The sequence below is a fragment of the Caretta caretta genome, chromosome 14 (genome assembly GCF_965140235.1).
Source record: "Caretta caretta isolate rCarCar2 chromosome 14, rCarCar1.hap1, whole genome shotgun sequence".
Lineage (NCBI taxonomy): Eukaryota > Metazoa > Chordata > Testudines > Cheloniidae > Caretta > Caretta caretta.
This window is the reverse complement of record NC_134219.1, coordinates 2,205,348-2,218,311: the sequence shown is the minus strand read 5'-3', so window position 1 is coordinate 2,218,311 and position 12,964 is coordinate 2,205,348. Positions and strand designations below refer to the sequence as shown.

The following is a 12,964-nucleotide window of genomic DNA, read 5'->3' as shown; positions in this document are numbered from 1 at the left end:
GTTTATTGCTGCTTATGACGCTAGAAAGGCATGTTTGGATTTTCATGCCTGACCATTGTAGATTGATGACGAAGTGACATGGGTTAGATAAAGCCATCTTCCACACCACCAGAACAGAACCTTCCAGAGTCTGTTGCTCCTAAAGGCACCACTTCAAAGTTTCTATGTCCAAGAGCAGAAGAATGGCCATACTAGGTCAGATCAATGGTCCCTCTAGCCCCGTATCCTCTCTTTCAACAGTATCCAGCACCAGATGCTTCCGAAGGATGAACAGAACAGGGCAATTATTGAGTGATCCATCCCCTGTTTTCCAGTCCCAGTTCTGGCAGTCAGAAGTTTAGGAACACCCAGACATAGGGCTGCATCCCTAATCATCTTCACTAATAGTCGTTAATGTACTTATGCTCCACGAACTTATCAAATTCTTTTTTGAACCCAGTTATACAGCAGCAGGTTTAAAAACACACAAAAGGAAGTATTTTTTTCACACAACACACAATCAACCTGTGGAACTCCTTGTCAGAGGATGTTGTGAAGGCCAAGACTATAACAGGGTTCAAAAAAGAACTAGATAAATTCATAGATGATAGGTCCATCAATGGCTATTAGCCAGGATAGGCAGGGCTGGTGTCCCCAGCCTCTGTTTTCTGGAAGCTGGGAATGGGCGACAGGGGATAGATCACTTGATGATTCCCTGTTCTGTTCATTCCCTCTGGGGCACCTGGCACTGGCCACTGTTGGCCAACAGGACACTGGGCTAGATGGAGCTTTGGTCCGACCCAGTGTGGCCGTTCTTATTCCTACCCTGTGTTTAGTATTTTTAACCAATTACTATCAGTGAGAGGACCTTCCTTCTTATCCCATGACTGTTTATTTTGCTTAAATGCCTTTGGTGTGGGACCTTGTCAAAGACTTCTTGAAGGTCCAAATACACTAAAACCACTGGATCACCTGCTTCTGATGTACTTAAAAAAAACACACACACACTTTGCTGTTTGCATTAGGGCAGGTCTACACTACAGCCCTAAGTCAACCTACGTTAGGTTAATTTACAGCCACCACAGTAATTATTGTGGTGGCTGATGTCCACACTACCCTCCTTCGGACGGTCATGCGCATCCTCACCAACTGAAGGTGGGCAGTCTAGGGTGCCGAGAGCCTTCTGCGCAGCTGCCCACTGGGAGCCCAGCTGTCTCCACCCCCCAGCTCTCACCTACCCGCTCCCAACCGGGAGCGGCTGCCTGGGCTTCTTGGCTCCCTGAGCGGGGAGCTTCTGGGCAGCAGCTTGGCTGGAAGTGGGGAGCTGGGGGCAGCTGGGCTCTGACATGAAGCTGTGAAATAGACAGATCAGCTGTTGGCTGTCTTGTCAACACAAACTACACCAACATAAGCCCTATGCCTCTCATGGAGGTGGAGTTACATTGGTGTAGTAGGGCACTTACATCAGCAAGACAAGGCTGTAGCGTGCACACTGACATAATCAGGTTGATGTCAGCTGCCTTATGTCAAGCTAACTGTGTAGTATAGATCAGGCCTTAGTATCTTTTGCTAGTGCTCTTCAAATTCTTTTTTGGCCGGCTTAATTATATTTTTACACTTGACTTGCCCGAGTTTATACTCCTTTCTATTTTCTGCAGTAAAATTTGACTTCTAATTTTTAAAGGATGCCTTTTTGTCTCTAAGCACCTCTTTCACTTTGTTGCTTAGCCATGGTGGCATTTTTTTGGTCCTCTTACAGTTTTTTTCATTTGGAGTAGGCATATAGTTTGAGCCTCTATTATGGTATTTTTAAAAAGTTTCCATCCAGCCTGCAGGCATTTCACTCTTGTGACTATTCTTTTTCATTTCCATTTAACTAGCTTCCTCCTTTTTGTGTAGTTCCCCTTTCTGAAGTTAAATGCTACTGTCGTGGGTTTCTTTGGTATTTCCCCCCCTACAAGGATGTTACATTTAATTACATTGTGCTCGCTATTACAAGTGGTTCAGTTATAGTCAGATCTTGGACCAGACACTGTGCGCCACTTAGGACTAAATCAAGAATTGCCTCTCCCCTTGAGGGTTCCAGGACTAGCTGCTCTAAGAAGCAGTCATTAATGGTGTCTAGAAATTTTATCTCTGCATCCCTTCCAGAAGGGACATAGTCCCAGTCAATATGGCGATATCATAATAAACCCATTATTATTGGGTTTTCAGTTTCTGTAGCCCCTCTAATCTCCCTGAACATTTCACAATCATTGTCTCCATCCTGGTCAAGTGGTCGCTCGTATATTCCTGTTGCTCTACTCTTACTATTCAACCCTGGAATTTCTATCCATAGAGAATCTATAGAACAGTTTGATTCATTTAAGATTTTTACTATATTTGACTCTGCGCTCTCTTTCACATATAGTGTAACACCCCCACCAGACCAACCTGCTCGATTATTCCTATATACTTTGCATCCTGGTATACTGTGTCCCATTGATTGTCATCATTCCACCAAGTTTCCGTGATGCCTGTTATATCAATATCCTCATTTAATACCAGGCCCTCAAGTCTGACTTGAAATATTGCTTCACTGGGCATGGATAAACCCTTCAAGCCTTGGTCTGCCTTTAGGATAAGTGTACATATTTGATTTTTTAAAAATGCAGCTTAGGCAGCATGTTCAGTGAGAGGAATTGTTATCTACCAACCCTCTCTCTGACACAAAATGGAAGAGCATTGCTAAGCTCTAAAGAAAGCCACCCACATCTAGCCCTTTTATTAGGGGGAAAGAATAAAAAGGGAATACAGACTTGAGCCAAAGTCCATTCAAATAAATGATTCTTTCCATTTACTCAAGTGGCTTTTGGATTAGGCCTCAGATGGGGAAGGGATCCCAAAGACAGGTGAATGGTGGAAGAAAAAAGTCATTTTAAAACCATCACTTTCCTAACTCACCAGAAAAAGTAAGTTAAGATACTTGGTTAGAGCCTGGACTCCCACCTCATCCACCTTCCTTGTCTGGAAGATCTGTGGAGGGAGAGCTCTAAACCCTAAAGAGATGGTGAAGTATTCTGTGAAGACTCCTGGTGGCAGATTATGGAGTCCAGAAGGAATCCAGACTAATCTAGCTCAGTCCGATGTGAGAATTCAGGATACAATATCCTCATAACCCAGAGTGGGTCAGGCTTGGACTTGAAATAAGCACAGAGAAAATCTACTGTGCCGAAGAAAGATATGGCAGCAAAGACTTTTAAAAAATTGTTTACCAATATTTTTACTCAGGAAACAGCCAGAACATGTCTATATGCAATCCTGGCACCTCTCTGAAGCCAATATCTTGTGCTCAGGATCTCAAAATTTAATTAAAAAAAAACAAAAATCTAGCTGTTTCAATTGCAAAGATGACCGCACAAACGTGAGTCAAGTGTAATCGACACAGAGATGTCCAAGTCTACAAAGAGCCTGGAACAACAGCTCTGAGATAGGAGCCGTACGGCTTATCTCAGTGGGGTGTTAACTCAGGTGCACAGTGATAATAATTTAAATATCAACATTGTTACAGCCATCCCAGCAAGTACCACACCCCATGCTCTGGCTCCACTTATTGGTGCACTAAACCTCATACTGCAACTAAGGCCAAAAGTTCAGGGAGACAACTCACCCCATCACACAACAGAAAATTATCCATTACTTCCATCAGAGGAGGCAAAACAGACTAAGGATCTCAACAGCAAAGTTCAAATTGCATATTTAATAACTGAATTTCAACCTCTTTCCCAATACACTGTCAAATGTAATTAGAATACCTGCTTTTCTCCAAACTCTAGCGATGCCCATTCCTTCGGCTTGTCCTCATACACCATTGGCTTCTGAGTGACTATGTAAAACTGATGCAACTGGTTGAGAAAGTTCTTCATGTTGATGTCGGTCCATGTGGTGAGGATGCTGAAGATGGTCTCTAGCATAATTTCTGCTGCTATCTGCTTCCCTCTCTCAACGTTTTTCTTCCGATCATCCCATCCAGCCCAACTCTTAAAGCGTCTCATCAAAGTATCAGGAGGTCTAGTGCATACTATATCATCATACTGATGCCAATCTAATTTAAAAAAAATAATATTTTTTTTTTAAACACATTTAACTTGTAAGACAAGAAGCAGTTTCCCTGCTGCCTCACATACCTGGGAGCAGACCAGCACGGGACAATGGAGTGGGATGAAGGAGGCCTGAGTTCTGTTCCCAGCTTGGCCACAGGTCACTTCCCCTCTATGTGTGTGTTTCCCTTCCCACCCTCTCTTTGACTTCTCCATTTAGATTCTAAGCTCTTCCAGGAATCAAGTCTGTCACATCTGGAGTGACAACTTTTTATTGGAATGTTGGCACCTCAAATACAGCAGCACTGACTAGCAATTACGTTTCAATAAATAGGACATACATACAGATATACGTGTTGTTAAATGTGTGAATCAGAGGGCATTAAAGATAAAATTATTTATGTTTGATGATTTCATCAAAGTCTGTCCTTTCATATTTCTACACAACACCCCAAGCTTTCTCACATAGATTTTTTTGCCTGGGTGTCACTGATAAGGCTGATTATCATCAGCATCGTCTGGCAAATACGAGGTATCTAAACATGCATAATTATTCATAGAATCTCAGGGTTGGAAGGGACCTCAGGAGGTCATCTAGTCCAACCCCCTGCTCAAACTAGGACCAATCCCCAGTTTTTGCCCCAGATCCCTAAATGGCCCCCTCAAGCACTGAACTCACAACCCGGGGTTTAGCAGGCTAATGCTCAAACTGAGCTATCCCTCCCCATGATGAAGACTAAACAGTCACACACTGTGGAAATCACCTTACCTCCCGAGCTTAGATAATTAGATCGTATGAGTAAAAAGCGATTCACAAACACTCCTTCCGGGCAAGGTTTGTAAATTAATTCATATTCTCTGTTCTTGCCACGTGAAATATAGTATTTGTAGGGAAGTGGTTTATTCATGTTGTCCTTGGAAATAGTCACACAACCCTCAATGAGGAGTCCATGCTCTCCCAGGACCCTGTTCAATACAAAACCGCTTAACAGTGGCAGCAAGCTCGGACAATAGGCAAGCCAGACATTGGTTGCTCTAGTACTTGCTATCCTCCCCAACGGCCAATTTTTAAAAAAAGAGGGGAAAGACTTAAAATGATCCCCTCTTCATTATATGTTTGATATTTTGCCCCAATACCCAACTAAACAGCTGAGGAGGGCACAACTATGAATTCAGCCAATGAGCACCCTACCCAGCAACAGAAATTAAATGCGACAAATAGACAGTTCATATTTGCTCCCTTTTCCCAAATGAGGGCCTAAATATCATCAGAGCACAGTGCAGTTTTATGATACCACTCAACCATCCAATGGGCTATTATGATTTATTTTAGGTATATAAACATATTCACTCGCCTAGCAAATACTTCTTGATTGACCCATAATCAGCATATTTCTTTTAAATTCTATAGTGCTGGTTTCTCTCCCTCCTCAGCTGTGGCTCCCACACACACATACAAGCTCTCTGGGGCAGGGACTATGTTTTTGTTCTGTGTTTGCACAACATCTAGCACACTGGGGTCCTGGTCCCCGACTAGGGCTCCTAGGAGCTGCAGTCATACAAACAAAGGATAAACATCACTGTGAAGTAGTTAGGGTTCTCTCTCTCTCTCTCACACACACACACACTCACACATATACAATTCAAATTTACAAAGAACTGAAAAGATAAAGCACTTAACAGTATATATCATGAGCTCTTCAACACACAAGCACACACCTTGTCATTACCACAACCTTAACTCTGCCCCTTTCACATCTCACCCCTACATTATTTTTCTATAACACTAGCAGTCATAGATGGGGGGGTGGAGGGGGTGACTAGGTGGTTGTGTTGTGAGAGGGTAGTTTGATAAAGGATTGTGTGCAGGAGGATGGTTAAAGGTGGTGACAGAAGGCTGGCAACTCTATGGGTAACCAAACAAAAACTACCTAGAAAATTCAAAGGACCTAATTAACTAACTGAAATGCCAGACTGACTTGCCACCTACTTTTTAGGAAAAACCCCATATTTTAATCGCCATTTTAAAAGGAAACCTTAACTATAGAATCACTACCAGGTGCCTCCATAATAATGATACATACATGGCTTTGGTCTCACCATGCTCAAAGGCCCCACTTCCATGAAAATAAAACAATCACACAGCAGGTTCAAAGCAGGAAAAAAGAAAAAAAACAACAACATACTTTCCAAAGTACTAAATGAAATATTAGCCTAGGTCCACATTTTAAGAGACAAGGCCCTGATGTTATCCTGCATGAATGTTGCCAAGCCTTATTCAGATAACAGATCACAGGCCCTGTCTAGACTAAGAAAAACGATGTGTTTTGTAAGTCAAGTTAGCAAATGTGATTCAGCTAATGTGACTTGAAACATCCCCATCAAGCGTAAACACAGTTTAACACCAACTAACATGATTGTGAAGATGTTAAACGGTCTCTACACTAAGTCTAAAGGTGTGCCGCATTTTAAAAGTCAAATTAGCTAAGTACCTTTGTTCCTAGTCCAAACAGGGCTGCGTAAGAAAAATTACAACAGCCAGGGCAGAGACAAAATACCACACCTGTATCTGTTGCTTCCTTGTTATTGTGAGGCAGGTAGTTAAAATAAGAGGCCTAAATTAAAATTAAGCAGTGTTGGAACTTACAGAAAAGTACTTACTTTGTGCAGGTCAACTCACAGATGTTATCCTCCCAATTCAAATATCCTGAAATGCCTTGTGCCCTGATGAACACTTTATGCTGATTAGGATCTAGCTTAAAGTCTTTAGACAATATTGCATGGAAATACACTGTGACACCCTCTCCAAGATTCACCTGACTAATGACAGAGAAAATAAAGTTAAAATACTATTTAAATATTTGTGTAATTTAAAAAAAATGAATGCATGAGAGCAAAGAGCTGTTTGTTTACTTATTTGTAGCTAGAAGAAAAGGAGTACTTGTGGCACCTTAGAGACTAACCAATTTATTTGAGCATGAGCTTTCGTGAGCTACAGCTCACTTCATCGGATGCATACCGTGGAAACTGCAGCAGACTTTATATCCATGAGCTGCATTAATATAAGTTTCAGTGCAAACTCCTCAACATCTGGCCAGATATGAAGGCCAATACATAATATTCTCCTAGCAAAGTGAACATTACATACAAAGATAAAAATTAGGCATAAGAAATTTTCTATAGCCAGGTATTGACAGAGAACACACTCCTGTAACCTAACCAGTCACTGTCTGATGGGAAACGGTCTGAGACATAACCTCGGATTACACATCAGCGATTATATATCCACATTTTGGAGGCAAAATATTGCTCCCATGAAATACAGTAAGACCACTTCTGATGAAGCAGCACCCTCAAAAAACTCTCATTCCTCCTATATCCCTACGTTGCTCTCCATCATTCTTGACCCTGACATATTTCTCTTTCCCTTATCTCCTGCTCTCTGCAATCTGTCCACCACCAAACCACAACAATGTTGCTGTTTGCCACAGCTTTGACTGCCTGTAAGGAAACAGTCACCAGTGTCTTCATCCACTCTCACCCTGACAATTGCAATCCCTTCTATTTGGATACCTCAAGTCCCAGCTCTCCAGATTCTTGCACATGAAGAATAATGCTACTGCCCACTCCTTTTCATGTACCAAGAAATCTGATCACAGAACATCACACCTCAAGCAACTTCACGGGGTCCCTATTGGTTTCATTGAAAAATCCACTTGGAAAAACTACCCTGCTTATTTTCGACTCTCTTCATGGACCCACTGACCGCCTATGTCACAGATTCTGTCTCTCTCTAATTACCTTCTTGCACATCTAGCAACTGCCTCCTCCCTGTAATCTCAGCACTGCTGGTGAGAGAACCCTTCCTCTGTAGTTCCTCCTTTCTCGTATCTTTCCACCTCACTGAATCTAAGGGCTGGTCTACAACAGAAAATTAGACAGACCCAACTACATCACTCTGAGCAAGGTAGTTAAGCTGACCTAAGTCCCCATGTAGACAGTGCTTGTTTGATGAAAGAATCCTTCTGTCGACCTAGCTACCGCCTCTCACGGAGGAGGATCACCTACACCAATAGGAGAACCTCTCCCCTCAGCGTAACTCCACTGAACTGCAAAAGCAGAAAACCCCCCACACAAAAATCAACCACTTGGCTTGCAAAGTTGTGAATAATTCAAAACACTAGGAAGCTTTTATTTTAAGCCTAGTCTACGCTAAAATGGAAGAGTACCCAGCTACAATTACCCAGTACCCGCTACTGGCTGAGCCGCATCACTTTCAACAGCTTTAAAAAAAAGAGGGCATACTCTACCTTGGCTTAATTCTATTTTCATTGGCTTCCTGATTTTTCTGCTGCTTCTTGTCCTTCTTATTGCCTGTAACAGCTGATGCATAATCTTTTTTAGGAGCTTCAATTGCCTTTGTTTGATTTGTCTTCTTTTCCATTTCTTCAGGTGTCCCCTTTCTTGGGGCGCCTTTGGCTTCCCCTTCCATGTTCTGTGACACAAACGCACAGAATGACTCAAAAGCAGTGCACCTCAAAGACACGACTTTAATAGAAACCAACCAGATCTGTTCAAGGTGGCATGAGATATCTAAGGTAAGATGTTGCATGTCAAACAACCCAATTCAAAACTGATTCAGTTGGGCCTGTGTTTAGTGTTCTGCACCAGGGCTAGGTTAAGTTCCAAAGACCGGTCAGTTTGTCACTCTCCAGGGCCAGAGGAGATGAGGGTGAATCTTCTGACCAATCTAACAGCCAGAGCTGCAAGATTGCTCTGATCAGGTTTTACATGGAATCTAACGCCAATGTTGGCTGGCAGAAGTCACCATGTTGCAGGTTCCTGGAGGAGGGGGTATAAAGGAAGAGAAAATATCTGCAATTCAACCAGTCCATTCTGGGACTGAACCCCACATTCAGAGGAGATGTAAAGCTGGCATAATGAAGCAACATAGGCAATGTATATGCATTTCTGTAGTGTGTGGATTGTTCTGAGCACTGGTGTGAGATTGGGGAATGGAGGGAGACGGGGGACTGAACCACGAGATAAAGTTCAACACAGTGCGTTTTTCAGGTTCTAAGGGGAAAAACTGACAGGTACTCCGAGCCATTTACCAGCTGAACACGCTTCGTTAACAACAGAGACAAAACTGACAAGAGCAATGCCGAAAATTACACCTCATTTCACTGAATAAAGTTCTGCTCAGAGATAAAGCTGAACCCAAGGGGGGCTTTGGAGAGGGGAGGATAAGACTTTTAACCCCAAGGAAATCCTCCAGCAATGGAGAGGCACTTGGACTGCTGTAGTATAGTTATTCTTGTACTAAGGGCAACTCTTCCATCCTGGAACTAACCAAAGGTGAATAGGGAAGCTCACAGATGTAAGATACGCCTGTGCAAACAGACTGGCAAGATGCGTCAAAGCGCCCCCCTGCTTCCTCCCTACCCCCTCAGGCTGTTCAACTGGGTTGGCAGAAATGAACAGAGTTCATTTTACTGCCGTCACCATTTCGAAGTTCAAAAGAAGGAAACTTATTCCAACATAATCCCACGGTTATTTGGCAGTTTACCTTTGAAACTGGAGCACTTGCTTGCTGCTTCCTCTCTTGTTCGACTTTCCTGCTCTGGGTTGTTTCAGCTTCAGAAAAGGAGACTTTCTTCTCCTGACTTTGATGGTCTGCATCAGAATTTGAATCCTTCCTCACAGGGGCTTCCATAGTGGAGCAGAGCCCTAAGGACACACTCTCTCCCTCTTCTTTGGAAGCCAGTGTGTCTCCCCCTGATGTCTGGGTATCTGATCTATTTCCTGAAGGCTGGCCAACTTCAGCAGGGCTGCTCTCATTTTCCTTCTTGGCAGATTCCTTATTTTCTCTGCCCATTTGTCCATCACTTGGGGAACTTTCATCTTCCATCTTCTCCTCTGTGGCTCTGGAGCCTGCAGGCTGAGCAAGCTCATCATTGGTACCATTCTGCACTGACTGGTGAATGGTGTCACTGCTGCTGGGATTCTCTTCCACAATCGTCTCTGGACTTTGACCCTCATTTCCCAAGGGGCATAAGGAACGGTCACTTTTAATCTGACTTTCATTGTTACAGGGAGATGAATCAGCCTCTGCTTTGGCCACTTCATTCTCTTGGATTTGGCTTTCTTGTGCTGGATTTTTTGCACCAGCCAATTCTGAGCTCAAAGAAGAGTCCAGACTACAAGATGCTGAACTTATAGAGGTCAAAGAGTCCTGCAGCCCAGAGTCAGAAGGATTCTTCTTATTCTTATTCCTCTTTCTCTTTTTCTATGTAGGGAAGTAAAAAAAACACACAAACATCCTCGCTTACTCATAGTGGAGAAATCCTGTATTCACTGCTTCCCTTAACATAGCTGGTATGTCCTCAAACCCCTTGTAGGTAGAGACAGAATAACTAGTCCGTCTCTGTCATACTCCAACCCCAGCCCCTAAAACATCCTTGCTTATGCTATCACTTTCTGATTTTAAAGACAAAGGGAAACTGGAAGGAAAAAAAAATAAAATCCTACCTTAGTTCAGAGAGAAGGAAAATGCTTTGTGTGAACTACTTAAAACTAGGAGAGTCCTAACCAAATTCTGAACTAGGTAACTGCATTTGACCTAAGCACTGCTGTTTTAAGTGAATACCTTACTCTTCCCTACTTCATGTCCTACACTCTTGCAGGTATAGAACGGCTGTTTTATATATATTCCAGCTCAGAGGTTGCTGCATTTCCTGAGTGAGGACGGGAGTCCCTGTATCTATGGTTGGTAAAGGTCTCTGGGGGAAACCTGCAGAATGAAAAGTTCTGTATAATATGTAGACTGTGATGATGCTCTGAAAAGGACCCGTCTAAGCCTTCCTGCCAGCTTCTCACTTGCTCCATTATTACAGCTGGCTGTATTTACTAGAGCTTTTCACTCCTCGGGGAAGGTGAAATCGAGGGTCCAGGCAATGTAAGCAGGGAGCCATGTGTAGGCAGGAAAGGCCTTTTTCCCCCCTTCTTCTTATGGATAAAGAAACCAAATTGGATACAAAAATTGTTAGAACAGGTTTAAAGGCTGCTACCACGAAGGGGCAGTGTCACTCTGACAGGCCTCAGACTAAAGAATTTTACACATTCTGTTCAATCCCCCCACCTGAGAATACGAAATAAAACGGTCAGTTCCACAACACACAATAACGCTTCTGGTGAGTGCTTGGAGCGTTGGAGCAATGGAAGGGATGTACTAGCTGAAAGTGAGAGTGTGTTATCTGTGGATTTCCCCGAAGCCAGGCTCCTCCTGGAGGAGGATCGTCTTATGACCTCTTCCAAAACTAACTGTGCTGCTTCCTCACCCACCTGCCAGTCGAAATGATCAAACCCAGGCTGGATTCACCGTATCTGCTGGTTTTAAACTCAAGCAGGTGGGAAAAAAAACAAAGATCTTCCCATCTCATGCTTCTGATTGTCACTCCAATGAGCATACAGCTGGGTCGCAGGTAGCCAAGCACAAACCACCACGGGAGAGCAGTGGTGAATGTGGACAGACATGGACAGCGATTGCAAAGCACCATGTCAAGCTGGAGGAGGGACAGACTTAGAGCTATGTGATGAAAGGAGAGAAACAACAAATCCATCTGCCTCATTTGCCAGCACAGGGATTGTGAACAGAGACTGGTTCCAGATTCAGAACTACGTATACACTGGAATTACAGACACACTGACTCCGCCCAATGCATCAGGCAGGGACCATTCAGGAAACTGCTGACAGCAGTTATTAAGTTTAATTACATCAGGCTGGCATCCAACTGTTCACCCAGAACAGACACCTGTGCTAGTAATTGGGGCTTCAGGGGAATGCGCTTGCTTAGGCTGCTCAGGGTAGAGGAACTACTCATGAGAACTACCTGCTGTGGGCTTGTAGGAGATGGGCTGCTATCCTCAAACTGGATTGGTTTCTCCTTTCTCCTCTTTCTGGAAAGGGATTAGCATCATCCAACTCACTCCAGACTACACCACTTGCAACTTTTGCTGTCTGTAGAAAAATGGCTTCACTTTCAGAGAGATCAGGAAGCGAGATGTAATTGCTAATCAATATTTATCTGTCAGGGTGGGGAGAGTAGCACTTGATATTGCAGTGTTTATTTGTAGCTTGCATTTTTAGTTTATGGCATGGGCAATTTAAAAAACGTATATATATTTTCCTATTTTCCCTACTTGAAACAAGTCAGACTTTCCTCCTGCTGCTCCTTATGAACGTTATCCAGAGAGTGCTCGAGACTTGGGGGACGGCGGGGAGGAGAGAAAGCATACCCTCTCCAACTACCAATTCACTCACCAACCTGCTACACTGGAGAAGGAGAGACTGTACAAGGAACCTGCACTGCGGTCCCTACGGGAACCAAAGTGACAATGGAAATAAGGGTATGCAGCGTTGTTGTAGACACGTTGCTCCCGGGGATTTATGGCTTATTATGGTACAACAATCAGTAATACACTCACCCCTTTTCATCCTACGACAGAGGTGTTAATGAGTCACTTCACCACGAGTGGTCTCTTAGGGTATGTGTACACAGCAACTCGACACCCAGCTGGCCTGTGCCAACTGATTCAGGCTCATGGGGCTCTGGCTGCAGGGCTCTTTCATTGCTGTGTAGATGCCTGGGCTCAGGCCAAAGCCTTGTTCCAGGACACTGCGAGATGGGAGTATCCTAGAGCCTGGGCTCCAGCCAGACCCAAGAAGTCCACACAGCAATGAAACAACTTTGCAGCCCAAGCCCCGTGAGCCCGAGTTGGCTGGTACGGGCCAGCCGCGGGTTTTTCTCTCTGTGTAGACATACCCTTAATTCTGCATCATAGTCAGGACATATTCTATCTTGTATTGAGCTGTGACACTCTAAGTATCTTTTCCAGACCCGAGG

General features: G+C 43.7%; 1 protein-coding gene across 5 annotated transcripts in view; it reads right to left on the bottom strand.

The window, feature by feature from the left end:
* Window positions 1-12,964, bottom strand: part of RNF213 (ring finger protein 213) — a 99,547-nt gene that overhangs the window by 63,742 nt on the left and 22,841 nt on the right. For all 5 annotated transcript variants that reach the window (XM_075119165.1, XM_075119166.1, XM_075119163.1 and 2 more), the window contains 5 exons: window positions 9,628-10,347; window positions 8,369-8,553; window positions 6,720-6,878; window positions 4,828-5,024; window positions 3,774-4,063 (listed from right to left, as the gene is read on the bottom strand). In XM_075119165.1, the coding sequence (XP_074975266.1) occupies window positions 3,774-4,063; window positions 4,828-5,024; window positions 6,720-6,878; window positions 8,369-8,553; window positions 9,628-10,347 (1,551 nt within the window). The remainder of the gene's footprint in view (window positions 1-3,773; window positions 4,064-4,827; window positions 5,025-6,719; window positions 6,879-8,368; window positions 8,554-9,627; window positions 10,348-12,964) is intronic.